Below are 26,771 nucleotides of genomic sequence, written 5' to 3'. Positions count from 1 at the left end.
CGTTTCCACATCGATTGACGGCGTGGTGGACTGGTTCCGTGGCCCCTTGATTGCCGGGCTTATCGATCGTTGATTTCTTTCTGCGGGAAGCCATATCCTATGGAGTCTGAAATGGATCTCACGTGCAAGAATCATCTGCACTGCTGCTACAAGGAAAGAATCTCCTGGAGTGTTCGAGCGTTTGCCGGCCGGAGTGGCCGAGCGGTTCTTGGAGCTACAGTCTCGAACAGCACGACCGCTACGGTCGCAGGTTCGAATCCTGCCTCGGGCATGGATGTGCGATGTCCTTAGGTTAGTTAGGCTTAAGTAGTTCTAAGTTCTAGGGGATTGATGACCTCAGATTTTAAGTCCCATAGTTCCCCATGAACCATGGACCTTGCCGTTGGTGGGGAGGCTTGCGTGCCTCAGCGATACAGATGGCCGTACTGTAGGTGCAACCACAACGGAGGGGTATCTGTTGAGAGGCCAGACAAACATGTGGTTCCTGAAGAGGGGCAGCAGCCTTTTCAGTAGTTGCAGGGGCAACAGTCTGGATGATTGACTGATCTGGCCTTGTAACATTAACCAAAACGGCCTTGCTGTGCTGGTACTGCGAACGGCTGAAAGCAAGGGGAAACTACAGCCGTAATTTTTCCCGAGGACATGCAGCTTTACTGTATGATTAAATGATGATGGCGTCCTCTTGGGTAAAATATTCCGGAGGTAAAATAGTCCCCCATTCGGATCTCCGGGCGGGGACTACTCAAGAGGACGTCGTTATCAGGAGAAAGAAAACTGGCATTCTACGGATCGGAGCGTGGAATGTCAGATCCCTTAATCGGGCAGGTAGGTTAGAAAATTTAAAAAGGGAAATGGATAGGTTAAAGTTAGATATAGTGGGAATTAGTGAAGTTCGGTGGCAGGAGGAGCAAGACTTTTGGTCAGGTGGTTACAGGGTTATAAATACAAAATCAAATAGGGGTAATGCAGGAGTAGGGTTAATAATGAATAAAAAAATAGGAGGGCGGGTTAGCTACTACAAACAGCATAGTGAACGCATTATTGTGGCCAAGATAGACACAAAGCCCATGCCTACTACAGTAGTACAAGTTTATATGCCAACTAGCTCTGCAGATGATGAAGAAATTGGTGAAATGTATGACGAGATAAAAGAAATTATTCAGGTAGTGAAGGGAGACGAAAATTTAATAGTCATGGGTGACTGGAATTCGTCAGTAGGAAAAGGGAGAGAAGGAAACATAGTAGGTGAATATGGATTGGGGGGAAGAAATGAAAGAGGAAGCCGCCGTGTAGAATTTTGCACAGAGCATAACTTAATCATAGCTAACACTTGGTTCAAGAATCATAAAAGAAGGTTGTATACCTGGAAGAATCCTGGAGATACTAATAGGTATCAGATAGATTATATAATGGTAAGACAGGAACCAGATTTTAAATTGTAGGACATTTCCAGGGGCAGATGTGGATTCTGACCACAATCTATTGGTTATGAACTGCAGATTGAAACTGAAGAAACTGCAAAAAGGTGGGAATTTAAGGAGATGGGACCTGGATAAACTGAAAGAACCAGAGGTTGTAGAGAGTTTCAGGGAGAGCATAAGGGAACAATTGACAGGAATGGGGGAAAGAAATACAGTAGAAGAAGAATGGGTAGCTCTGAGGGATGAAGTAGTGAAGGCAGCAGACGATCAAGTAGGTAAAAAGACGAGGGCTAATAGAAATCCTTGGGTAACAGAAGAAATATTGAATTTAATTGATGAAAGGAGAAAATATAAAAATGCAGTAAATGAAGCAGCCAAAAGGGAATACAAACGTCTCAAAAATGAGATCGACAGAAAGTGCAAAATGGCTAAGCAGGGATGGCTAGAGGACAAATGTAAGGATGTAGAGGCTTGTCTCACTAGGGGTAAGATAGATACTGCCTACAGGAAAATTAAAGAGACCTTTGGAGAGAAGAGAACCACTTGTATGAATATCAAGAGCTCAGATGGCAACCCAGTTCTAAGCAAAGAAGGGAAGGCAGAAAGGTGGAAGGAGTATATAGAGGGTTTATACAAGGGCAATGTACTTGAGGACAGTATTATGGAAATGGAAGAGGATGTAGATGAAGATGAAATGGGAGATAAGATACTGCGTGAAGAGTTTGACAGAGCACTGAAAGACCTGAGTCGAAACAAGGCCCCGGGAGTAGACAACATTCCATTAGAACTACTGATGGCCTTGGGAGAGCCAGTCATGACAAAACTCTACCATCTGGTGAGCAAGATGTATGAGACAGGCGAAATACCCACAGACTTCAAGAAGAATATAATAATTCCAATACCAAAGAAAGCAGGTGTTGACAGATGTGAAAATTACCGAACTATCAGTTTAATAAGTCACAGCTGCAAAATACTAACGCGAATTCTTTACAGACGAATGGAAAAACTGGTAGAAGCGGACCTCGGGGAAGATCAGTTTGGATTCCGTAGAAATGTTGGAACACGTGAGGCAATACTAACCTTACGACTTATCTTAGAAGAAAGATTAAGAAAAGGCAAACCTACGTTTCTAGCATTTGTAGACTTAGAGAAAGCTTTTGACAATGTTAACTGGAATACTCTCTTTCAAATTCTGAAGGTGGCAGGTATAAAATACAGGGAGCGAAAGGCTATTTATAATTTGTACAGAAATCAGATGGCAGTTATAAGAGTCGAGGGGCATGAAAGGGAAGCAGTGGTTGGGAAAGGAGTGAGACAGGGTTGTAGGCTCTCCCCGATGTTATTCAATCTGTATATTGAGCAAGCAGTAAAGGAAACAAAAGAAAAATTCGGAGTAGGTATTAAAATTTATGGAGAAGAAGTAAAAACTTTGAGGTTCGCCGATGACATTGTAATTCTGTCAGAGACAGCAAAGGACTTGGAAGAGTAGTTGAACGGAGTGGACAGTGTCTTGAAAGGAGGAAATAAGATGAACATCAACAAAAGCAAAACGAGGATAATGGAATGTAGTCAAATTAAATCGGGTGATACTGAGGGAATTAGATTAGGAAATGAGACACTGAAAGTAGTAAAGGAGTTTTGCTATTTGGGGAGTAAAATAACTGATGATGGTCGAAGTAGAGAGGATATAAAATGTAGACTGGCAATGGCAAGGAAATCGTTTCTGAAGAAGAGAAATTTGTTAACATCGAGTATAGATTTAAGTGTCAGGAAGTTGTTTCTGAAAATATTTGTATGGAGTGTAGCCATGTATGGAAGTGAAACATGGACGATAAGTAGTTTGGACAAGAAGAGAAGAGAAGCTTTCGAAATGTGGTGCTACAGAAGAATGCTGAAGATAAGGTGGGTAGATCACGTAACTAATGAGGAGGTATTGAGTAGGATTGGGGAGAAGAGAAGTTTGTGGCACAACTTGACTAGAAGAAGGGACCGATTGGTAGGATATGTTCTGAGGCATCAAGGGATCACCAATTTAGCATTGGAGGGCAGCGTGGAGGGTAAAAATCGTAGAGGGAGACCGAGAGATGAATACACTAAACAGATTCAGAAGGATGTAGGTTGCAGTAGGTACTGGGAGATGAAGAAGCTTGCACAGGATAGAGTAGCATGGAGAGCTGCATCAAACCAGTCTCGGGACTGAAGACCACAACAACAACAGTGCTCAGAGCCATTTGAGCTTTTTGTTCGAACGTTTCCGGCATGCCTTGGGTAACAGGCATGCGTGGCGCCTGATGGTACAAACTTCGAGCATCTATCGTAGCGTCACTATTCACTTGGTACAACATGTGTATTCATTATGTCTAGTAAACTCTTTCTGATCTTCTAACTGTTCTACCACTTACTCCTGACGTTTGCATCCATGGGTTGCTATGCAATTCTCCTTCCTTATGAAGCGCCCGAAGTCCCCTAGAAGTTCGTCGCAACATTTCTGGGACACCCTGAATACTCCACAAGACGCCTTATGGTGTGTGGTGGAGAGTAGTTTGCATATCATTATCACTCATCCTCCTTCCTGTTCCAGTTGCGAATGGAGCGCGACCTCAATGATAGTTGGAAGGCCTCCGTGTAAGCTGGAATATCTCGAATCTTACCTTCATGGGGTTTTGCGAGGTATATGTTGAAGGAAGCAAAATGTCGATTCTCTCTCCTAGGAACGTGTGCACATTCGGAATTTTAACGATAAACCATAGGGTGATGCTCAGCGCCTCTACAATCTACCTCAGTTACGCTTTCGCACTTCCTAACAGAACCTGTGACGAAAGACGATGATTTTCTTTGCATCTTCTATCCTTCTCCTAACAGTTCTAACTCACAAAGGTGCCAGACTGACGTGCTCTAGTCGGAGCTTTTGTAGCGTATCTCTCTCCTGGGTCGCCAGTAATTATTGAGGATTCTTCCAGTGTCTATGTCTGGCGTTTGCCTTTGCTACGATTAGTTTTATGTAATTATTCCACTTTAAATCGTTCCGTATCCATATTCCCTGATATTTAATGGCTGTGACTGCTTCCAGTGACTGTTCGGCAATTGTGTAAATAAACACTATTGGAGATTTTCGGCTATTTACGCTTTGTATATGTCCATGGTCAACTACCACTCCCTGGTCGTTGTGGTAGGATCAGCGAAGTACAGAATTAACGAATTGAGGAAAATATGTAGTGGCGGTTGTGGAGTCTAGACACGAGGAATCAACATGTTGTCTGCCCATTCGGAGCTTCTCATCTTTATTATTGGTTGGAGCAATTCTGATATCACCGACAGGTAAAGAAATGAATCACTGCAACCACATGTGCGACTTTTTAGACACACAGTTATTTCAAAATTCTTCACGAACGACAATATCGATCGATTCTGGTGGATAAACTATGTATGTTTATGTAGATGTACTGTACGGCCTGATCAGCGAGACCTTGGTGTTACAGATCATAAGTTCACCACATCTACATGACAACTCAGCAGTTCATACTTATGTGCTTGGTGTTGCTCGAATAATAACATTCTTAGAGAACAGTAGCTGTTATGTGACACAAAATGTTCTTACTGTACAGCAACTACCAGCCGCAAGTTTTGTTTATCAAAAAAGCAAATCCTTTTTTAATGAAGGTAACCAAGATCAAATGATAGATGTTTGCTGCTGTATACTATCAACATCCCGCTACTCAAGCTGTTTCGGATGCACTTGGGAATTAAACTGCATTACGATAGTCGTTACCAAGGGTATATTCAGATCTCCGCACAGCTCGTCCTCAGGAATGGGTATCGGCTGCCAATGGACGTCTTAAGCTACAGTGTAAAGAATATTACACATCACTGTTAAAGGTATGTGGACTACCAGGCAATCATGATCATTGTTGTTTTGTTGTGGACGAAGAACTGTGGGGCTTTCTTCTTATACTTTCTTTTTCTAGCCCATTTAAAAAGCGCGACAAATGTTGTTAGTTAGATAATTTTCGTCCACTGTTTCGGTTTCATGAACTTTTTATTTTTACTTTTTGCCTTCGCTTTCTGAGCTTTTCTATACCGTTTGGCTACAAAATGTCTATCGATGAAGCTTTACCTTGTTCTTTAAGTGATCTAACATCTTAGTTGCGTTTAATTTTTGGACACGATTGTATAACAAATATGAAACAATAAACATTGAGCTTTCTTCTGAAGGTTGAAAAACTACATGCAAACGAAGGGCCAATTTCTCGAATTTACCCTAGGTCTCTGATGAGCTCCATGTCGACAGGACGTTGAACACTTCCTTTAACCAATTTCTATTTTTCATTCAGAGTCAACTAAAGCCGAGCAGCTGCTCGAACATTGAAGTATCACAGAATAAGTGGACAAAGATTAATTTTTCGTGGCTCGACTTCACAGTCATGTAATTTTTTTTGAAAGACACCGTGGTCACCTATGGCCATTTTCAGATGGAGTACTGCCAAAATTTTGAGCATTAGCTCATCTCAAAATTTAAAAAATATCTAACTTGTACATATATCGTTGTCACGTCCGTACTCTGTGAATTTAATGCTGTTGCCTTCATTTGATAAATAACATTAAATCACTAGATGCGTTCTCTATATTGGCAGCAAATCAACAATTATTTAAACATGTAGTTAAAGTGCGTCAAGGCATAATACCTGCCATCATGGCAAATACTACTCCACTGGATAACAAGTGGAGGAAGTGTTCGTTAACATAATAAGTGTCATGGAAAATCAAGTGCAACAGAAGATTGTGTGAATAAATAGTTTTTAAACTCGAAGGTAACCATGATGACCTTAAAAAAAGTTGACAAAGCGTTCTATGAGTGCGAGCTTAGCAATCTCATACAGTACCACTCAAAAGTATTTCGTAGTCGCAGTGTTGTGTTGTCGGTACTGTTTGCATGCAGTCACAACAGAGCAATTCGTGTAACTGCCACTCCATGAAGATCTTGAAACCGCTGTGGTTACACACCTAATAAACAAGCAACGTCACACAGTAACAACATAGGTACATACACCTTTAGTTTAATAGTACGCTCAATAGTATTTTGTAATTTGCTTTGGTGGTACGGTATTCAGCAACTATTGTTACTGAGGAATTCAGACAGTATGTTTACTTGTGTAGACAACTAGAAGCATCCAAAAACATGAACACTCGGTTGACGTGAGACAAGTTGTTTTGCATACTTTGAAGATGGGAAAGTCGTAGTTGTCGTTGCCAGAGACTGTGGCACACCACAACAACTAATAAGTGTGTGGAGCCGAAGGCAAAAAACAGGAGCAGTAGCTAATAAACCAAGATCAGGTTGTTCTCGAAAAAAAAAAGGAGGGAGGACAGAATGAGTTGCTGATGCAAGAAAATCGCCTCGACGAATTAGGGAAGATTAGGAGCAGGATCATGGACTGAACTTACATATCTCTACTGTAAAAGGTCGCTCAGTAGCAGGTGATGATAGCGACTGTCAAGCAAACTACTCGTCAATTCAAAAAAAGAAAAGGAAGAGGTCAGGATAGAGTTTCCAACGAAGAATCATATTTGTGCTGCTGCAGATTAGTCTAAGGGTTTATGGAGTGATGAAAGTAAATTCAATGTATTGTCTTCTGATGGTGTGGAGTATATACGGTGGCCAAAAAATCAGAGGAGTAACAAAATTACCAGATACTGATCATTAAGCATGTTAGTGGCAACATCGTGGCGTGGGGAGGCTTTTCGAGACGTGGCGTTGATCCTCTAGTCCAATTACGAGGGTTGGAACTTAAATAGTGGCAACTATTTATTCACAACCGATACAAAAGAGTTACATGTTTGCACCTGTTACTGTCCTTCAAAGTAGTCTTTTGTATCGGTTGTGAATAAATAGTTGCCACTATTTAAGTTCCAACCGTCGTAGTAGGCAAAATGGATTGTTTCCTGTACAGTGACATTTTAGAAAAGAATATGATTCCACTTGGGAAAAAGAATGATTCAAAAAACTCTTCCGGTCATTTAAAAACATTATTTTCAGATAGAAAAATCAAACAGTTAGAGTGTCTAGCCGGAACAAGGATCTATATCCAACAGAACACCTCTCTGATGTATTAACTCAAACAAGGACCAATTTATCGCTGCTTTACTGGACGAATGGTCAAAACTCCCACTTGATGTATCACAAAAAAATGGTTCAAATGGCTCTGAGCACTATGGGAGTTAACATCGGAGGTCGTCAGTCCCCTAGAACTTTAGAACTACTTAAACCTAACTAACCTAAGGACATCACACACATCCATGCCCGAGGCAGGATTCGATCCTGCGACCATAGCAGTCGCGTGGTTCCGGACTGAAGCGCCTGGAACCGCTCGGCCGACGATCACAAAAGCCTATGGATTCAGTACCAAACAGATATGCAGCTGTGATCAAAGTCCACGGACATGCAAATAAATCCTGATCCGTTGTTCGAATTTCAAAATAGTTTTGTTTTATTCTTCCCTACTTAGACCTGTGGTATCGATAGTTCCGATGCCACAGCGTGGGTTGGCACTACGAAGGTGGAAGATCTTCGCCGACCACAGCGGCCTCTAGCCGACGCTGTGTATCTCTACGAGCGCCGCTCCATTTTCACGCAGTTCATGAAGAGCAGACGGCCGAGAACCATCGCATTAGCTTAACTTGCTATTGAGACTTTCTTATCTGGACTTTGGCTGCACACCTACGTGCTCATCACCTAAAGTTATGTAATAATATTTTTGCATTGCAGTACCGAAAGCTTTACCTCACCTGCTCCTACTCGCTCCCTTTCATTCGGCCCCTTTGTCAGATTTCGGGAGCAGACCCACGCGGGATACAAAAAGAGCTACAAATTACTTTTGAGCCAGAAGAACTGTTCGGTTCGGTTGTTTGAGGGAGGAGGCCAAACAGCGAGGTCATCGGCCTCACCGGATTGGGGGGGGGGGGGGGGGGAAGTCGGCCGTGCCCTTTCAAAAGAACTATCCCAGCATTTACCCCGGAGCGATTTAGGGAAATCACGGAATACCTAAATCAGGATTGCCGGACGCGGGATTGAACCGTCGTCCTCCTGAACGCGAATCCAGTGTGCTAGCCACTGCGCCAGAGGAACTGTTATTTCTCTTTTGGTGTAAGATAATTTTTTTTAACTACGAGAGGCATTCAATAACTAATGCAACATATTTTCTTCTGAAAGCAGGTTCGTTTTATTGAGGATTCCAATAAACGATATTATTCGCCAGTCTGTTGGTTACAGAACGTTATTTTTCAACGTAATCTCCGTTCCATGCCACAGCATTACACCACCTTATTGGGAGGAGGTCCTGTATGTCCGCGTGGTACCACTCTACTGGTGGACGTGGGAGCCAACGTCGCACTGCATCAGTAACCACCCCGTCATCCACCTACTGCTTCCCGCGGAGTGCATTCTTCAATGGGCCAGACAGATAGGAGAAGCGAGATCCGGGCTCTAGGGTGGATGAGGAAGAACGGTCCAATAAGCTTAATGAACTCCTCTCGGGTGTGCAGGCCTGTGTGAAGCCTTGCGTTGTTACGCAGAAGGAGAAGGTCGTTTGCATTCTTGTGGTGACGGACACGCTGAAGTCGTTTCTTGAATTTCCTGTGGGCAACACGATACACTTCATAGTTGATCGTTGCACCATGGGGGAGGACATCAACCAGGACGGTCGGAGTGGCCGCGTGGTTCTAGGCGGTACAGTCTGGAGCCGAGCGACCGCTACGGTCGCCGGTTCGAATCCTGCCTCGGGCATGGATGTGTGTGATGTCCTTAGGTTAGGTAGGTTTAAGTAGTTCTAGGTTCTAGGGGACTGATGATCCCAGAAGTTAAGTCCCATAGTGCTCAGAGCCACATCAACCAGAACAACCTCTTCAGAATCCTAGAAGACCATCGCCTTGACTTTAATTGCTTTGAACGTTTTCTTCTGAGGAGAGGTGGTGTGCCGTCTTTCTGTGGATTGCCGTTTTGTTTCCGGTTCGAAGTGGAGAATCCGTGTTTCACTGCCTGTGACGATGTTCGACAAAAAATCGTCACGGTGAGCCTCGTAACGCGCAAGCAACTCCGCACAGATGGTCTTTCGTTGCTCTTTACGATCTTCTGTTAGTCAGCGAGGAACACAACTGGCACACACGTCTGTGTACGCCAGCTAGTGGACGAGTGAGTCAGCACTACCAATAGAGACGTCCAGTTGAGCAGCGAGGTGTTCGGTTGTGATTCGTCGATCACCTGAGAGAGTCCGCATGTTCTAAGATTTGAGGAGTCACAGCTATGTGCGGCCGGCCCGATGGGACAGATTTGCTCGATCTTGTTGCGAGGATGACAGACGCCTCGTTCAACAACTCACCGTGCTTTTGTTCACAGCCAGGTCTCCGTAGACGTTCTGCAACCTCCTATGAATATCTGCGACTCTCTGGTTTTCCGCCAAAAGAAACCTCTCTGCTCGGAACGCGCTTCCGTTACAGATGCCATTTTCGAAGCTATGTATAGTGCTGCCTCCTATCGGAACTTCATGTAATTATAGCGGCGGATGCGGGAATATTCCACGATGTCCCACAACAAAGCATTTTTTCAATCGAAATTGGACAAGAGAAAAAATTATGTTGCATTATTTTGGGATGCTCGTCGTAAACGTAGCTCTGCACTAAATGGATTATAATTACATAGTTATAAATTATTCACTGGCAGTTTTTTCTGTTACACACTTGTGTTTCTGTAGTTGTAACTATTGCTTTTTACAAAATACCTTTGATCGCTATTGTAGCAGGCAGCAGGATGCAAGGACTTGTGGTTCCTCTGTAGCGGGGGATCCACGCACAGCGTCAGTGCAATGCACAACGCTTTGGCGAGTGCAGTACTCTGTTTAAGGAAAGTCCCTGGCGCACCACGGTGCTATTGTAAGTCACGTTGCGCATGCGCAGTGTCCGTGTTATAGCTGGCGCTTCCTGCTCCCTCTGCGACTCAGCGACTCCCAGCAAGCCACTCCACGTCTGCGGGGAGATGATGTTCCGAGGCACTCGCACCAGAGGTCTACTGCTGCAACGTTCCGAACGATTTAGCACACTTACCACCTTCTCCCCGCTGCACTCCTCGTTAGACGGTATGAACTGGCACGCCTCTTTCCGACTCGTCCTCGACGCGGCCGTGTCGGCCGCGGCCGGTTCAAAAATTGGCTCTGAGCACTATGGGACTTAACATCTGAGGTCATCAGTCTCCTAGAACTTAGAACTACTTAAACCTAACTAACCTAAGGACATCACACACATCCATGCCCGAGGCAGGATTCGAACCTGCGACCGTAGCAGTCGCGCGGTTCCGGACTACAGCGCCTAGAACCGCATGGCCACCGAGCCACGGCCGGAATCGCATCAGAGGCACATCCTCCAGTATAAAATGAAGTATGCTGTCAATAGAGAAGTTCCAACAGCAGACTGAGTTAGTGACGAGAGCTCAGTGAGTTCGAACTTGGACGAGTCACTGGATGTCACCCGAGCGCTAAATGCATGAGGGATATTTCAGCTCTTGCCCTCCTGGTGTTTTAATGATGTGATTGCGAAGTGGAGACGCGAAGTAACAACCACATCTAAGCCGAGTCCAGGTAGATGCCATATACTGACGGACAGGGACCGTCGAGTATTACGGAGGGCGACTGTAAAACATCGGATGAAACCAGCAAAAGGAATCAGACGTAGTTCCAAAGCGCTACCAGCTGTCCAGCTATCGCAATGAGCGTGCGCAGGAAATTAAATAGAATGGGGTACATTGCTAGAGTAGCTCGTCATAAGCCACACATATGTGTAGTCCAAGTTAAGCGATGCTTGAGGTGGTGTAGAAAGAGACGCCACTGGACAGTGGACCACTAAGGAACAATTCGAGAATGTTGAACCACGGTTTTCCTCTGTGGCAATACGAGGAAATGGTTTGGATCTGACGAATGCCTGGAGACTGCTACCTGCCATCAGAGATACTGTATGGGCATCTTTTTCGTTGTTAGAGTGTGATCCCCTTTTTGCGAATCTGGAAACGCCAAATGCCGAAGAACAAGAATACATTTTACTGTATTGTACACTGCGTAGAGTAGAGGAACATTTCGGAGACGATGACTCTATCAGCACGACAATGCACCTTGTCATAAAGCAGCATGTGTAAGGCAGTGGTTTGTGAAGAAAAACTTTTTTGAAGTGGACTGGCCTGTCCAGAATCCAGACCTGATTCCAAAGGAACACCTTTGGCATGAATTCGTCGACTTCGCTTCAGACTCCAGCATCAAACATTACTATCTTCGCTGGGTTGGGCTCTTCAATAACAATAGGCTGCCTTTTCTCCACAGACACTCAGACACTTCATTGAAAGTGTCCCCTGCAGATTTCAAGCTGTCATAAAGGCGATAGGTGAACACAGACCATGTTATCGTCCACGAATAGCTGTCCAGATACTTTTGGTCAGACAGTATATACACTCATGCTCATATATTAAGGATAATTGCAGAATGTGGTGCCACACAACGTGGCACTACACAAAACTGACGCTAATAGCATAGGCACATAGGGAACACACACGACACAGACCTGTAAGTCCAAGGTATTGGTGATAAGTTGAGAAAACTGTCCCGAAACACATGTGCTACAAAACGCCACTGCTCCCTGCGCATGTACCCCGACATCAATATGACATATGATCACCATGCATACTCTGGATCATGTGGTCGAGCAGCTGCTGCGGTATAGCCTCCCATTCTTGCACCAGTGCCTTTCGGAGCTCCTGAAGTTCCAGGTATTTCTCCACGATGGCAGCTCGGTGGGGCCGTGCGTTATCATCCATCAGGAGGAAGGTGGGACCCACTGCACCACCGAAATGGCGGAAAGGCAAAATGACGTCCCGATACACCTGACCTGTTACAGTTCCTCTGTCAAAGACATGCAGGGGTGTACGTGCACTGTCCGCAGCTCGTGGTCGTGCGGTAGCGTTCTCGCTTCCCACGCCCGGGTTTCCGGGTTCGATTCCCGGCGGGGTCAGGGATTTTCTCTGCCTCGTGATGACTGGGTGTTGCGTGATGTCCTTAGGTTAGTTAGGTTTAAGTAGTTCTAAGTTCTAGGGGACTGATGACCATAGATGTTAAGTCCCGTAGTGCTCAGAGCCATTTCAACCATTTTGTACGTCCACCAATCATAATCCCACCCCACATCATCAAACCACGACCTTCGTACTGGTCCCTTTCAAGGACATTAAGGGGTTGGTATATGGTTTCTGGTTCACGCCAGATGAAAACCCGGCTAGAGTCACTCGTCCGTGAACATAACCTGGGACCACTGTTCCAAGGATCATGTACTGTGTTCTTTATACCAGGCTTTACGTGCTCTCCTGTGACCAGGAGTCAGTGGAATGCAACTTGCAGGTCACCGGGTGAATAAACCATGTCTGTTCAGCCGTCTGTAGACTGTATGTCTGGAGACAACTGTTCCAGTGGCTGCGGTAAGGACCCGAGCAAGGTTACCTGCAGTACTCCGTGGCAGTCTGGCAGTCTGCGGGCACTGATGGTGAGATATCGGCCTTCTTGTGGTGTTGTACACTGTGGACGTCCCGTACTGTAGCGCCTGGACACGTTTCCTGTCTGCTGGAATCGTTGCCATAATCTTGAGATCACACTTTGTGGCACACGGAGGGCCTGTGCTACGACCTGCTGTGTTTGACCAGCCTCCTGTCGCCCTGGTATTCTACCCTTTATAACGTCATCAATAAGTGTTCTTTGAGCCATTTTCAACACACAGTCACCATTAGCACGTCCGAAAACGTCTGCACACTTACTCGCTGTACCGTACTCTGACATGCACCAACACACCTCTGCGTATGTGGACTGCTGCCAGCGCCACCGTGTGACGACCGCAGGTCAGATGCACCGTATGGTCATACCCCGAGGTGATTTAAACCCGAAAACCACCCACCAGAGCGTTATTTCACCATGTACCAGCATTATCCTTAATTTATGAGCATGAGTGTATTTTACATTTCTAGGACAACTGTGGACAGAAGGGCCCTCGAAGCATAATCCATCCCTTCTGCTGGCAGCGTTCTATCTACTGCATCATCCGAGTATGCCAGAAAGACAGAAAGACTCGAAGATTCATCTTACGACGAGTTCTTCTCATTACCTTCCAAGCACCGTAGGGGCTCTTCCGCAACGATCAGGATGAGCGTCCTCGGACTGTGGTTTACTCGGACTCTCCACTAACCCGATACACGGTATCCATCATATGCAACAAGCTGGATCTGTGCACTTGAACGCCGACACGTGCAGACAGTGATTCACTAATTGAGCTCCCCATCGTGCCTCACAGACTGACTCAAACCAGACTAATGCAAACGAGACCGTTCGCATTACTGAGGAACTGTTTTTAGTAGCGTCTTATTGCTTGGTTGGTTTCCCGAGGTCGAACTTTGTTATGTGTGTATACCCCAGCCTACCGAAATGAATTCTTGTTATGAAACTTACGATATTTATTTATTTACGATCCGTCCTGTGTTAGCAGCGCTATTACACACTCAGAAAAGCATACAAAAACACTTAAAATAATTTACGTTACTAAGACTATTAACTAAAATATCTGTAGTTGTCGAGTCGCCAGGGGTTTCATTAGGTCCACATCGTATGCCTTCTGTTTCGCTGTGATGATATTGCATCTGTTATCGTTTTGTGGCACATCTCAACACTATTTTGCACTATGTTATTAAAGTTAATATGAAGTACAGCGTATGCTATACGGAATGATGCAGCTGCCACTGATGCTGGGTTTTATACAGCCCACGATGTCTTCAAATACCACATGTAAGATTTCATATTCTCTCGCTCGCTACGTGCAAACTGTTAGTCCTACAGAAAAAAAAATGAAAAAGTCCTTTCTGAAGGAAATTTAATGTAATTACATTTTGTGATGGACTGTGTTTTTCGATAGAGGCAGCAGTTTTCGAATTATTCGAGCAAAACCTACAACAGTGAAATTCAAATGCATTTATCTTGAATAACTCGGAAAATCTTGGCCTCCAGCGAAAATTATTCCAATACAAAATTTAACTACATTAAATTTCCTACAGAAGGTGCTACTCATTTTTTCTGTAGAAATAATAGTTTCTGCACAGCGAGCGAGAGAACATAAAAATCCTGCGTGTGGTATTTGAAGATACTGTAGGCTGCGTAAAACTCAGAGGTAGGGGCAGCTGTATCACTTCGTATGTAACATCTCTTTGTATATGTGATCGTTACTGAAAGTTAAGACATTCGACAGTAGCGAGCATCACAACATGCCCACCGCACAACTTATTTATTAAAGGCATAACACTGTGACGAAAACACAATGCCGCCAATATGGTAAATCATCGTCTTGAATTGTGTCTGTACGCTGTGAAAAATTTCATCTTGCTCCATCACTAAGGGGGAAACCACATTTCCAGTTCTTTGATTAATGGCTACAATCGGACAAAGAAAATGTATTCACCAGTGAACGAGCATCAGCACAAAAATGGCTCTGAGCACTATGGGACTCCCCTAGAACTTAGAACTACTTAAACCTAACTAACGTAAGGACATCACACACAGTGTCCTCAGTCTCAACATCAACTGAGACATCACCGTAGCGGTCGCGCGGTTCCAGACTGAAGCGTCTAGAACCGCTCGGCCAACCCCGGCTGTAGCATCAGCACACTACAATATATTAGTGAAGTCTGCTATGGCGGTGGGTTGCAATAAATTACACAAACATTAACTGTACATCTATTCTGTAGCCAAATTCACACCTCGGTTCATACGAGTGCTTGTTTTAATGTATTAGGCCTTGCATTCGTTTATAGGTCATCGCTGCGTTGAGAAAGTCAGTTGCAAGAGACCAGCAGCGCAGGTGAGGAATGAAACATCCATAGAATTCCTTTGCCTTCTGCCGGCGCGCTTCTACCCTGGATTCCGTCCAAGGTCGCTCAGCCGTTTCCAGTCAAAGAAGCTCGTTTGCTGGAGACGCCGTGTTTACTGATCCTCGGCGTTCAGGAAAACGTGGGAAGTGCGGAGTTTCTAGATTCACCAAAGACGAAGCACTACTGATGCAAATGTCTGAAATTTGTTACTTACTGTAAGGTGGACTTTCGCAATTTCTTGCAATTTTTTTCAAGTAAAATTTACTTCCTGCACTCACACGCAAATCTCTACATCAGATAGACGGTCGACGGTTTACATATGTGGATTAAATGTTATTCATCTTGTTTGTGGTTCCGTATTCCATTTCTTCTCAGCTTTTCAGATCCTTCTATGGTGGAACAGTGTCCTCAGTCTTTTAACATCAACTGAGACACTGCTTTACACTGTAGAACACTCTAATACTACTGAAACTGAAATACGAAATCTTGTTTACATTGCTTATTACTGTCGTGTTACATCCTTTTTACTGATTTTCTACCTCTTTTAGTTTCCTTTTATTTCAGAAAAGAGCTGTCAAAAACATCTGTGGTCTTCGGAACTGTATAATTGTAGCAGTACGAACACACAAATTTTATCGTTGTGAGGGAACAAGTTGGAAAGAAACGCATTTAATCGCCCATTCAGTGCAAGATACAGGAAATGATCTGCACTTCGATAATATTTACTTAGCCGCTGCGATTCACACTCTTTTATAGGTCCCATTTTAACCAAACTTTCATCAGAGGGATTCAACTACCGTGGAGAAATTTACGCTAATCTGTAGGTTTCATTTTGGAACTATACACTTCGAATATTTAGGCATAAGTCGGAACTTTTTCATGCGTAAATGAGTTTAGTCTGTACACCAATTCCTACTGATGTACCTACGCTACGTTAAAAGTCTTGTTTTTCGTGTTTTTTCCTCTCTATAACTAATTTGACGATAAATGCACGCAAGTCAATTTGTAATTCCACAATTTATCGTCATCATCAGAGATTCCCGATCTCAGTGATACGTCTTATGACTTGTTTTCGCTCCGAATTTGTTTTTAGGACGAATGATAATTTCTCAATACTGTCTTGCATTCCCTTCCGCCGTAGAAGTCTCAGTGAACGAATGGAATGAAATGTGGTGTCTTGTGATGTTATTTTAAACAAGCTGAATTACATTAAAATAAATATTTACTTGATTGATTTTTATTATTTAATCAATTCCTTGTCCTCATCTCATAATTTTTAATATTTTCAGCCAATAGTCGTAGTTTGCCGTCTTAACACGATGACGCGATGGATCGGCCGCCACTGTCACAGTCTTAAGTGCTCCAAACACGTTGCAGAAAACGAACCTATCTTCATTCAGCTGCAGGCTAACGAAGTCCGATGCCGATTTATAAGCATCATTTTACTGCAAAGTTAATTCTGACGCACAAAACGGATTACTCATCTTTCCACGATCACGCATTATAGAGTTAAAGATATGCTTATAACACAGGTTTCGCCGATTTCAGTCGTTCATCTCCTCATCATACTCTTTCTCTCTTTTGCCTTTGATATTCACTACAACCAATATAAAAAACTTAATAAATGGAAAGAGCGATTCTAACATGCAATTCGCATTACATTTCTATGACGCTAAATGCTTATCCTGCTTTTATTCTTCGATCTGCATGATAGGACGCGTTTCATGGATTTAAGCTTTGAGTTGCGTAGTCCATCGCAACATGAATAAGCACGTCAGGAGACAGGCGATGTAGTCAAAGAAAAATGTGAGCGATATTATTCCTATTTTTCGTATTCAAAACTTCCAGTTTGCTGGAACGTTAACCGCAGGTACCGTGAATTGTATATTCCTGTTGGAAGAAGAGACTGAGGCCAGACTCAGTGTCGCGCTGCATTCTCTTCGCAATCTCTTATCACCGGTTCCTTGCGTGTCGCTATCACCATAACATTCGCCAAAAGGCTGAAATATTCGTGGCGAATGGAACAGTATATAAATTGATGTGTGTCGTAAGTAACGAAAAATTCGTCTTCTTTACTTCGTGAACAGCAACATCGCGCTTTACATAGATCTAAATATATCATACAACAGTTCTCGCAGCACGCATTCCAGGCGAATCGAAATAAAGAAAAACAGCTTCCTGCAGGATCTAAAAATATAAAAAGAGAAAACTATATTTGTCGACACGTGCTGACGAAAGTGAAGGTACGCAGCCAACAGGTTTTACAGGTTCCGGGATTGGTTCTGTCCTCTGGTCCACAGCTAGGACCTGCTTTCTCCAGCCTCTATCTCTGACACGTGTTTGTCTGGCTTCTTGTGCTTAAAACAGATTAGTAGCATTATAGAGGCAGCTTGCGGTTAGTAAATGCTGTGAAGCCTAGAGCGCAGAGCTAAAGACGTTACGCAATGCGAAAGCAAGAGCTAGTTTGCAAAATACCACGCCCAAAGGGATCAGAGCAAGCACTACGCGGAAGATGGAAACTTTATCTCACTGCAGTCATTACTCTGTGTTGGTTAAAAGTATCACACACAACGGCTTCAGACGATAATGTCTGAGTAAAATTTCACTGTTTTGTGGTTGGTACTTGAACTCCGTTCGTTTAGGTTTCTTCTTAATCGGATAATTAAGGACCCTTGCCCTTCTGTAGATTACGTGACTCAGTTCCGTCTCATCTGCTCGATTCTTTTCCTCCAGTATTTATTTCATCTTTCCAACATGGCAAATTTTTATTTCTTTTGATCACTTTACATTTATTCTGTTACAACTTCCACCTTTCTCTTTCTCTCACCCTTTCTTTGAGTATTTCTAAGTGTTTTTAACTTCTCTGATCCAGTTTGTTAATTTCTATTCCCATAGATACTTGAAAATCTGATTTGTCATCTTACTGTCTTTCGTCCTTTATATATGCTCAAATAATCTCAGGCTTCTTTCCTTGTCATTTCTGCTATTTTATTCTATAATTTGGCACAAAAGATGCGTCTGTAGAGTTTGGTGAATGGTCTCAGAAAATAAAGGAAAAAAGAGTTAGAAACAAAATACCTTTACTGACCTTCAAGGTAATCTTTATTAGCCACAACACACTTCTGATACCGGCTGTAAGGCCGTTGCAAACTGTCAGGAAACACTTGTTGAGGAATCGATCGAAGCACTGTAGTCACTAGTTGTTGGTTATCCGCAGCGTCTGCGAATGTTCGTTAACAACAGAGCTTCGACTGTCTGTGCTTGTCTTTAACTCTTCCTCTCTCTTTCTCAAAGACAACAGCCGATCATCCGCAAGCATCTGTCGCATTAGTGGCATTGAAAAATGGAGCAACGCGTTAACATATAATGCTTCATAATGTAGGAAACAACACCGGATACTCAAGGAAAGTTAGTGTAAGTGTACAGTATTGAAGCAGAGATTAAAAAGTGTTCGTTTGAGTGGTTTAAACACTTTAGAAACGGAAAGGACGAGTAGAGGATGAGCCGCGTTCAGGTCAACATACACAATCCAGACAACGTCGAACGAGTGCGACAGATGCTTGCGCGTGATCGGCGGGAGTCTTTGAGAATGAGAGCGGAACAGGTGGAGATAAACAAAGACAGTGTAAGCACAGTTGTTCATAAAAATTCGCAGATGTTGTGGACCACGATGCTTTGAGCGATTCCAAAATAAGTGCTTGCTGACCGTTTCCCGTAGCTTTACAGCCGATGTCATAAGTGTGTTCTTTCTAATGGTGATTACTTTGAGGCCCATTAAAGTAATTTTGTTTGTAACTCTTGTTTCTTTTGTTTCCTGAGACCATTCAGCGAACTTTTCACCTGTATCTTCTAATTTCATCACTGCTTCGTCATTTCCAGACTTCTTTGCTTCATACACTCCTGGAAATGGAAAAAAGAACACATTGACACCGGTGTGTCAGACCCACCATACTTGCTCCGGACACTGCGAGAGGGCTGTACAAGCAATGATCACACGCACGGCACAGCGGACACACCAGGAACCGCGGTGTTGGCCGTCGAATGGCGCTAGCTGCGCAGCATTTGTGCACCGCCGCTGTCAGTGTCAGCCAGTTTGCCGTGGCATACGGAGCTCCATCGCAGTCTTTAACACTGGTAGCATGCCGCGACAGCGTGGACGTGAACCGTATGTGCAGTTGACCATTCGCAACCGTCTCCATGAAGCTGGGCTACGGTCCCGCACACCGTTAGGCCGTCTTCCGCTCACGCCCCAACATCGTGCAGCCCGCCTCCAGTGGTGTCGCGACAGGCGTGAATGGAGGGACGAATGGAGACGTGTCGTCTTCAGCGATGAGAGTCGCTTCTGCCTTGGTGCCAATGATGGTCGTATGCGTGTTTGGCGCCGTGCAGGTGAGCGCCACAATCAGGACTGCATACGACCGAGGCACACAGGGCCAACACCCGGCATCATGGTGTGGGGAGCGATCTCCTACACTGGCCGTACACCACTGGTGATCGTCGAGGGGACACTGAATAGTGCACGGTACATCCAAACCGTCATCGAACCCATCGTTCTACCATTCCTAGACCGGCAAGGGAACTTGCTGTTCCGACAGGACAATGCACGTCCGCATGTATCCCGTGCCACCCATCGTGCTCTAGAAGGTGTAAGTCAACTACCCTGGCCAGCAAGATCTCCGGATCTGTCCCCCATTGAGCATGTTTGGGACTGGATGAAGCGTCGTCTCACGCGGTCTGCACGTCCAACACGAACGCTGGTCCAACTGAGGCGCCAGGTGGAAATGGCATGGCAAGCCGTTCCACAGGACTACATCCAGCATCTCTACGATCGTCTCCATGGGAGAATAGCAGCCTGCATTGCTGCGAAAGGTGGATATACACTGTACTAGTGCCGACATTGTGCATGCTCTGTTGCCTGTGTCTATGTGCCTGTGGTTCTGTCAGTGTGATGTATCTGACCCCAGGAATGTGTCAATAAAGTTTCCCCTTCCTGGGACAATGAATTCACGGTGTTCTTATTTCAATTTCCAGGAGTGTATTAGAAAATTAATTTTCTTCATAATTCTTCTTTCTAGTATTTCTAGTTAGCTTAATTTATAGTTAAATGCAAGGCAATGACTTGCTTAGAGGCGTCCTAATTCCACTACTATCTTGTAATGTCCTGTTTTCGCTTATCTTGACCCTATGCCCTTTCCATTTTGTATATCCTTCCGCTTATAGCAGATTTTTCTCAAATTGCCTTTTATAGATATTTTAACTTAACGAATATTTCTATTTAACATTTTGGTGGAAGTTTTATGCAGTGGCAAATTTGTTTTTCTCTGCAGAGAATCTTAAAGCTACACCTCTAGCTGTTCCAAGAGGCAGAGTTGTTAGGACCTCCAATAAATAGACTATAGCTGTACTAGCTATTTTATTTTTAAGTGCCGATTTCGGTCAATTTCAGATCTTACACGGGACATATAACATATTGAGCCGTATATTCCACAACTGCAATGATGGCTCATTCTGAAGTATTCTATTAAAGTGTACCAGGTTCTCTGTCTTGCAGCTAACATTGAAGTGTTTTACTGTTTACATTGTAAGGCAGAAAATAAGCTGTTTATACCACGTGGTATACTACGAGGGACAGACAATAACTGAAGAGACCACTGATGTAGAAGTGACAGAGTTTTCCGAAGCGTTTCATACTTTCATGACTTTCGGTTAGCATCACTGGGATGAGCTAAGAATATCGGATGGATAAAAATAGTTTTATTTACAATCGCAATATTGCATTTAACAATCGAGCGTCCGCTTGAAGTTTCCACATTATTTTAACAACGTTCAGTGATCTGATTTTTGGAACCACGAAAAATTTTAGAAGTGGGTAGATTTTTATAAGTGGGTCGAACTTCCGTGACTGACGATCAACCTCCTGGCCGGCCAGCTGGAGTGTCAACTCCTTCGGTTGGATCCCGCATTGACGACAAGATCAGCGTGCAATAAACGATGCCTGCTACTCAGATATTCGGATGAACAAAGTGATGCCACCAGCAAAAGAAAGTCGTCACGAGTCTAAATCGAAAAGGCGCGAAATTGCTGCACGACAATGCTTGCCCTCACACCGCCCAGCTGACCCAACAAACCGTTGAAGAAATGGTTAGGGAGCAGTCGAGAATCGCGACTGGTAGGGAAGGGGGGGGGGAGGAGAGGGCGGTTACAGTGCTGAAGGCGCCCCCCCCTCCCCCAGATATTCTCGTGTTCCTCAAACACAGAGGAGAAGATTCTTTACAGCACAGGTATCAGACTTAATAGCCTCGACAATTTTCTGACTGTTTGGTATGATACCAGATTAACAAAACCTCTTTGTTTTCTGTAGAAAATTTGGAGAGTGCACGATCATACAAATTTTCCCCCCTCTAAAAAAAAGTCTTCATTTCGACTGTGGTTGGGAAATACGACCTCATCCTCCCTACGCTCCAGATTTGGATTCCTCCGATTTTGACTTGTCTGGTGAAAGAATTTGTAGGAAAGTGGCTCAAACAAAAGACGAATACTTCTTTGCATTCGGTATACAAAAAACTTTGTTCATAGTTGAAACAAGTGTATGCATAGTGGTGCGGATTATTTTGAGAAATATTAAAAGTCTCATTTTGTAAAATTACACTTACTTTTTTACAACAATTTGTCTCTTCAGTTGTTGAATGCGCATCCTATAATAGATCATTTCACAACGAGTAGTCATTGCAAATATGGAAATGCACTGTTGAAAATGTCCTGTGGATGGTCTAAAATTGAACTTCGGACAGTTGCTGCATAGGTTTTACTGATACTGACATTCCACCTTGTTTACAAGTTCTGTGTTTTGATCTGATGTTGGCAATAGCGGAAAGAACGCTGCAAGTGAAGGTATGTGTGAAGGGATCTAGACTGTTTTATTCATAAAATATTCACAATGATCGCTGATTCAACAGGATATTTATTTCCATCTTTAATTTTTTGTGGTCACGGACTAAAATTAAAGGAAGAAATTGTATCGGCTGGTTGTAATTGAAGTGAAGCTACTTACACGGATTCTGCGTGGGCTACAATTATCGAATGATAGCAAAACTTGGTAGTTATTCTCATGCGTTACTGCTGAACCGACTTACGCCGGGAAAAATTAGTTCCAATTTTTGGCCATAAGGTGCAAAACTGGGGCTGTGAATCAAGAAAAACGTATAGAAATGTTTCCATATGTCACGGAATAGGAACGGGACGTGGGCAGAAAAGGTGACACTAGTGAGAAAGGCATAATTTCGATTTTAGTATTAACAGCCGCGTACACAGTTTGTTTAGTATGACAACCGGACACGTCCATGAGATGCAGCCTCTGTAAAACCTCGTGATCAACAGTTACTCGAAGCAATTCCCATGGAATGTGAGCAACGTGTTCCTATGTACTGGCCTTCAGATCAGGTAGAGAACGAACTTGTCCCGATATTCCCACTGCCAAAAGTCCCTTGGATTCAGAACTTGTGACCTTGCGGGCCATGCATCTGCGAAACCTCTGGAAATAACATATTCGTGGAAGGTTGCACTAAGCAGATCTTTCACTAAACGAGCGACATGCGGTACTGCCCCATCTAGCATAAAACAGTGGTTTCCCCACAGTCGCGCTCTTCCAAAGCAGGGATCACATGCCTAGATTTCGTGCAAAATCGCTTGGCACGCCCTCTGATTGTATTCTCGTCAAAGACGAGCGAACTGAGAATAAGAGAATAAAGGTGTTTGTGAATCCACACCACACAGTCACATACGGCGAGCGCAGTGGCTCCTTGTGGACAAAGCTCAGTTTAACAGCACCCAAAATTCAGCAATTCTGTGGCATTCACCGCATCCTGTACTGTTAAATGCGCCTCGTCAGTTTTCAGAATACCGCCCGACCACACGCCATCAAATTCGATCCGTGCCAGAAACCGAAGAGCAAACTCAGAATGTTGCTGTGGTTCATGAGGTTTCAGTTGCTGCACTGTCTTGATCTTGTACAGGTACCATTGTAATATAGACCGCAAAACTATCCGCACTGTTGACCATGGTATGGACATGCCTCGTGACACTGCACTACTACTAGCACTAACCGGGGCACGTGCTGCATGATCACTTACAGCAGAAGCAACCTTGTCCTCGCCCATGTGCCACACCACTCTCACATTATCATCACCTTTAAACTATTTAATTACATCGGGCCTCTCCTCGGACACCTTTCAGTCGGCGATACAATCTCAGTGCAGCACTGTAATTGCTGCCTTTTACGTAAAAGAGTTTCACGAACAGCGCACTGCCTCTCTTCTCGATAGCCATACTGTTCACTTACGTTACGCCGCATCAAACGATACAGTGTACAGCGCCAGATTTGCACATGGTGGCTAAAATTGGAACTTTTTTTTCAGCGTAAATCGGCTCCCCATTAAAGCATTGGGAAACCGACGAAGTTTCGCTACCGTACTATAATTACAACCCACACCGGTTCTCCATGAGTAGCTGCACAGTAATTACAATCACACGCTGTATGAACACCGAATGAATTCTCAACTGCCAAGATCGCTAAAATTATTCATTTTTATAGATGAACGTTTTCGGGAATTCTGCGTTGCCATCTTCGGATCTACACTACTGGCCATTAAAATTGCTACACCACGAAGATGACGTGCTACAGACGCGAAATTTAACCGACAGGAAGAAGATGCTCTGATATGCAAATGATTAGCTTTTCAGAGTATTCACACAAGGTTGCCGCCGGTGGCGACACCTACAACGTGCTGACATGAGGAAAGTTTCCAACCGATTTCTCATACACAAACAGCAGTTGACCGGCGTTGCCTGATGAAACGTTGTTGTGATGCCTCGTGTAAGGAGGAGAAATACGTACCATCACGTTTCCCACTTTGATAAAGGTCGAATTGTAGGCTATCGCTATTGCAGTTTATCGTTTCGCGACCATGCTGCTCGCGTTGGTCGAGATCCAATGACTGTTAGCAGACTATCGAATCGGTGGGTTCAAGAGGGTAATATGGAACGCCGTGCTCGATCCCAACGGCCTCGTATCAGAAGCAGTGGAGATGACAGGCATCTTATCCGCATGGCTGTAACGGACCGTGCAGCCACGTCTCGATCCCTTTTGCAAGACAACAACCATCTGCACGAACAGTTCGACGACGTTTGCAGCAGCATGGACTATCAGTTCGGAGACCATGGCTGCGGTTACCCTTGACGCAGCATCACAGACAGGAGCGCCTGCGATGTTGTACTCAACGACGAACCTGGGTGCACGAATGGCAAAAACGTCATTTTTTCGGATGAATCCAGGTTCTGTTTACAGCATCATGATGGTCGCATCCGTGTTTGGCGACATCGCGGTGAATGCACATTGGTGTATTCGTCATCGCCATACTGGCGTATGACCCGACGTGATGGTATGGGGTGCCATTGGTTACACGTCTCGGTCACCTCTTGTTCGCATTGACGGCACTTAAGAACACTGGACATTACATTTCAGATGTGTTACGACCCGTGGCTCTACCCTTCATTCGACGCCTGTGAAACTCTACATTTCAGCAGGATAATGCACTATCGCAGGTCCTGTACGGGCCTTTCTGGATACAGAAAATGTTCGACTGCTGCCTGCCAGCACATTCTCCAGATCTCTCACCAACTGAAAACGTCTGGTCAATGGTGGCCGAGCAACTGGCTTGTCACAATACGCCAGTCACTACTCTTGATGAACTGTGGTATCGTGTTGAAGCTGCATGGGCAGCTGTACCTGTACACGCCATCCAAGCTCTGTTTAACTCAATGCCTAGGCCTATCAAGGCCGTTACTACGGCCAGAAGTGGTTGTTCTGGGTACTGATTTATCAGGATCTATGCACCCAAATTGCGTGTAAGTGTAATCACATGTCAGTTATAGTAAAATATATTTGTCCAATGAATACCCGTTTATCATCTGAATTTCTTCTTGGTGTATCAATTTTAATGGCCAGTAGTGTACGTTTACATCATAGATCACAGAGAATCACCGAAACCGGTCATCTACAGGAATGAATGGTTTTTGCGATCTTGGCAGTTGGGAATTTATTCAGTGTTCATAATACTACATGTCGCCCGCACGCTGACGATGTCAGAAGTGTACACGCCCTGTGTATTTCCAGGGTCACTGTCTGTAATTGCGACACTATCGGAGCTTCTTAAAAACAGAAAGGCCTGTTCCCGCCTTGCAGTGGTCAGTTTCCACCTTCCGCGGCGTGCGCTGAGCCGGTGCATACTCTTCTCTTGGGGGTGTTGTCCTTCATGGCGGGACAGCGCCGGGCGGCCCCGCCCCCGTGCAGACGCTGGGCTCAGGAGCGGCCCCCGGCATTCACCCACGCCGCCTCCGCCTCCGCCGCCGCCTCCGCCCTGCAGACCGTGGACCGCCGTTTCCCGGCCTCGCCACGCACCGCGCGCCACGCACCGCTCAACGCGCGTCGCAGGAACGCCGAACCGCACGCCGCCCGCGTCCCTTGCCCCCGTGCCTGCTCCTGCCGGGCACACGGCCAACAATCTCGTCACGCCGCGCTGCTTGCAAACAAGCGACGGCAACAAACACTTGGCGCTGCTGCTGCTGCCGCTGCCGGAACCTCTGCTGCTGCGCTGACGCCGCCACTCTTCGTTACGCTGATGGCTTGTTTGGCAACGCTGCTCAGGGTCAGACTGTTAACGAAGGTGCGACCACATAGGACAGTTTCCCGGCCATGTGACGTCCATTAATTTACGTGAGCTCAAAATCTGCGGGGGGGTGGGGGGAGGGTCCACCTAAATCTCACCAAATCTCACTTAAAGGGAGGGGAGACAATGAAAATCTCAAGTCAACTTTTAATTGGGAGAATATACATTATTCAAATGGACAATATTTTATCTTATGTAATTAATCCTGAGCAGATAATACTAAAGTGCTCACCAATATTTACAATTACAACCTCCTCTTTCTCTCTTTCTTTCGCTTACGCCTTTTCCCGCAGGGTCGGTAGGGTTACAACAGATGGGGCATGTTGTTGCGTACATAGTTCCGCGTAGTCAGTGCGTACACAACTTTCCACTAGAGCGCGCCCCACTAAGCACAACAGCGCAGGCGCAGCGCTCATCCGTCTCCGCACTACGAGATGGCGCTGCCTTAGAGACGGACCAAATTCTGCTTCCGCCGATCCGCGTATTAATATGTAACACAGCCAATGAGATTGCTGCTAACGTAGAACCTTTTCTCCTCGCGGATCACACTCGCACAATGATACATGAACGCGCGAGGTATTGTAACGAGTGTAAAGACCTCCGATTAGTCAGTCTGCATTTGTCTGCACCAGTCTGTACCAATCTGCATTAGTCTGTACCAGTCTATAGTCAAGTTTCAGTCTGTGCCTAATAACATTATCA

General features: G+C 44.7%; 1 protein-coding gene across 1 annotated transcript in view; it reads right to left on the bottom strand.

Moving 5' to 3' along the window:
- Positions 1 to 25,769, bottom strand: part of LOC124789602 (rho-related BTB domain-containing protein 1) — a 385,406-nt gene extending 359,637 nt beyond the window's left edge. Inside the window, exon 1 of the mRNA XM_047257011.1 lies at positions 25,631 to 25,769. Coding sequence (XP_047112967.1) covers positions 25,631 to 25,657 — 27 coding nt within the window. The 5' untranslated portion in view covers positions 25,658 to 25,769. The remainder of the gene's footprint in view (positions 1 to 25,630) is intronic.
- Between the last annotated feature and the right edge of the window lie 1,002 nt (positions 25,770 to 26,771).

This window comes from Schistocerca piceifrons, chromosome 3, assembly GCF_021461385.2.
Source record: "Schistocerca piceifrons isolate TAMUIC-IGC-003096 chromosome 3, iqSchPice1.1, whole genome shotgun sequence".
NCBI lineage: Eukaryota > Metazoa > Arthropoda > Insecta > Orthoptera > Acrididae > Schistocerca > Schistocerca piceifrons.
Note: the sequence above shows the minus strand (reverse complement) of the source record. Positions and strands in the feature narration are given on the sequence as shown.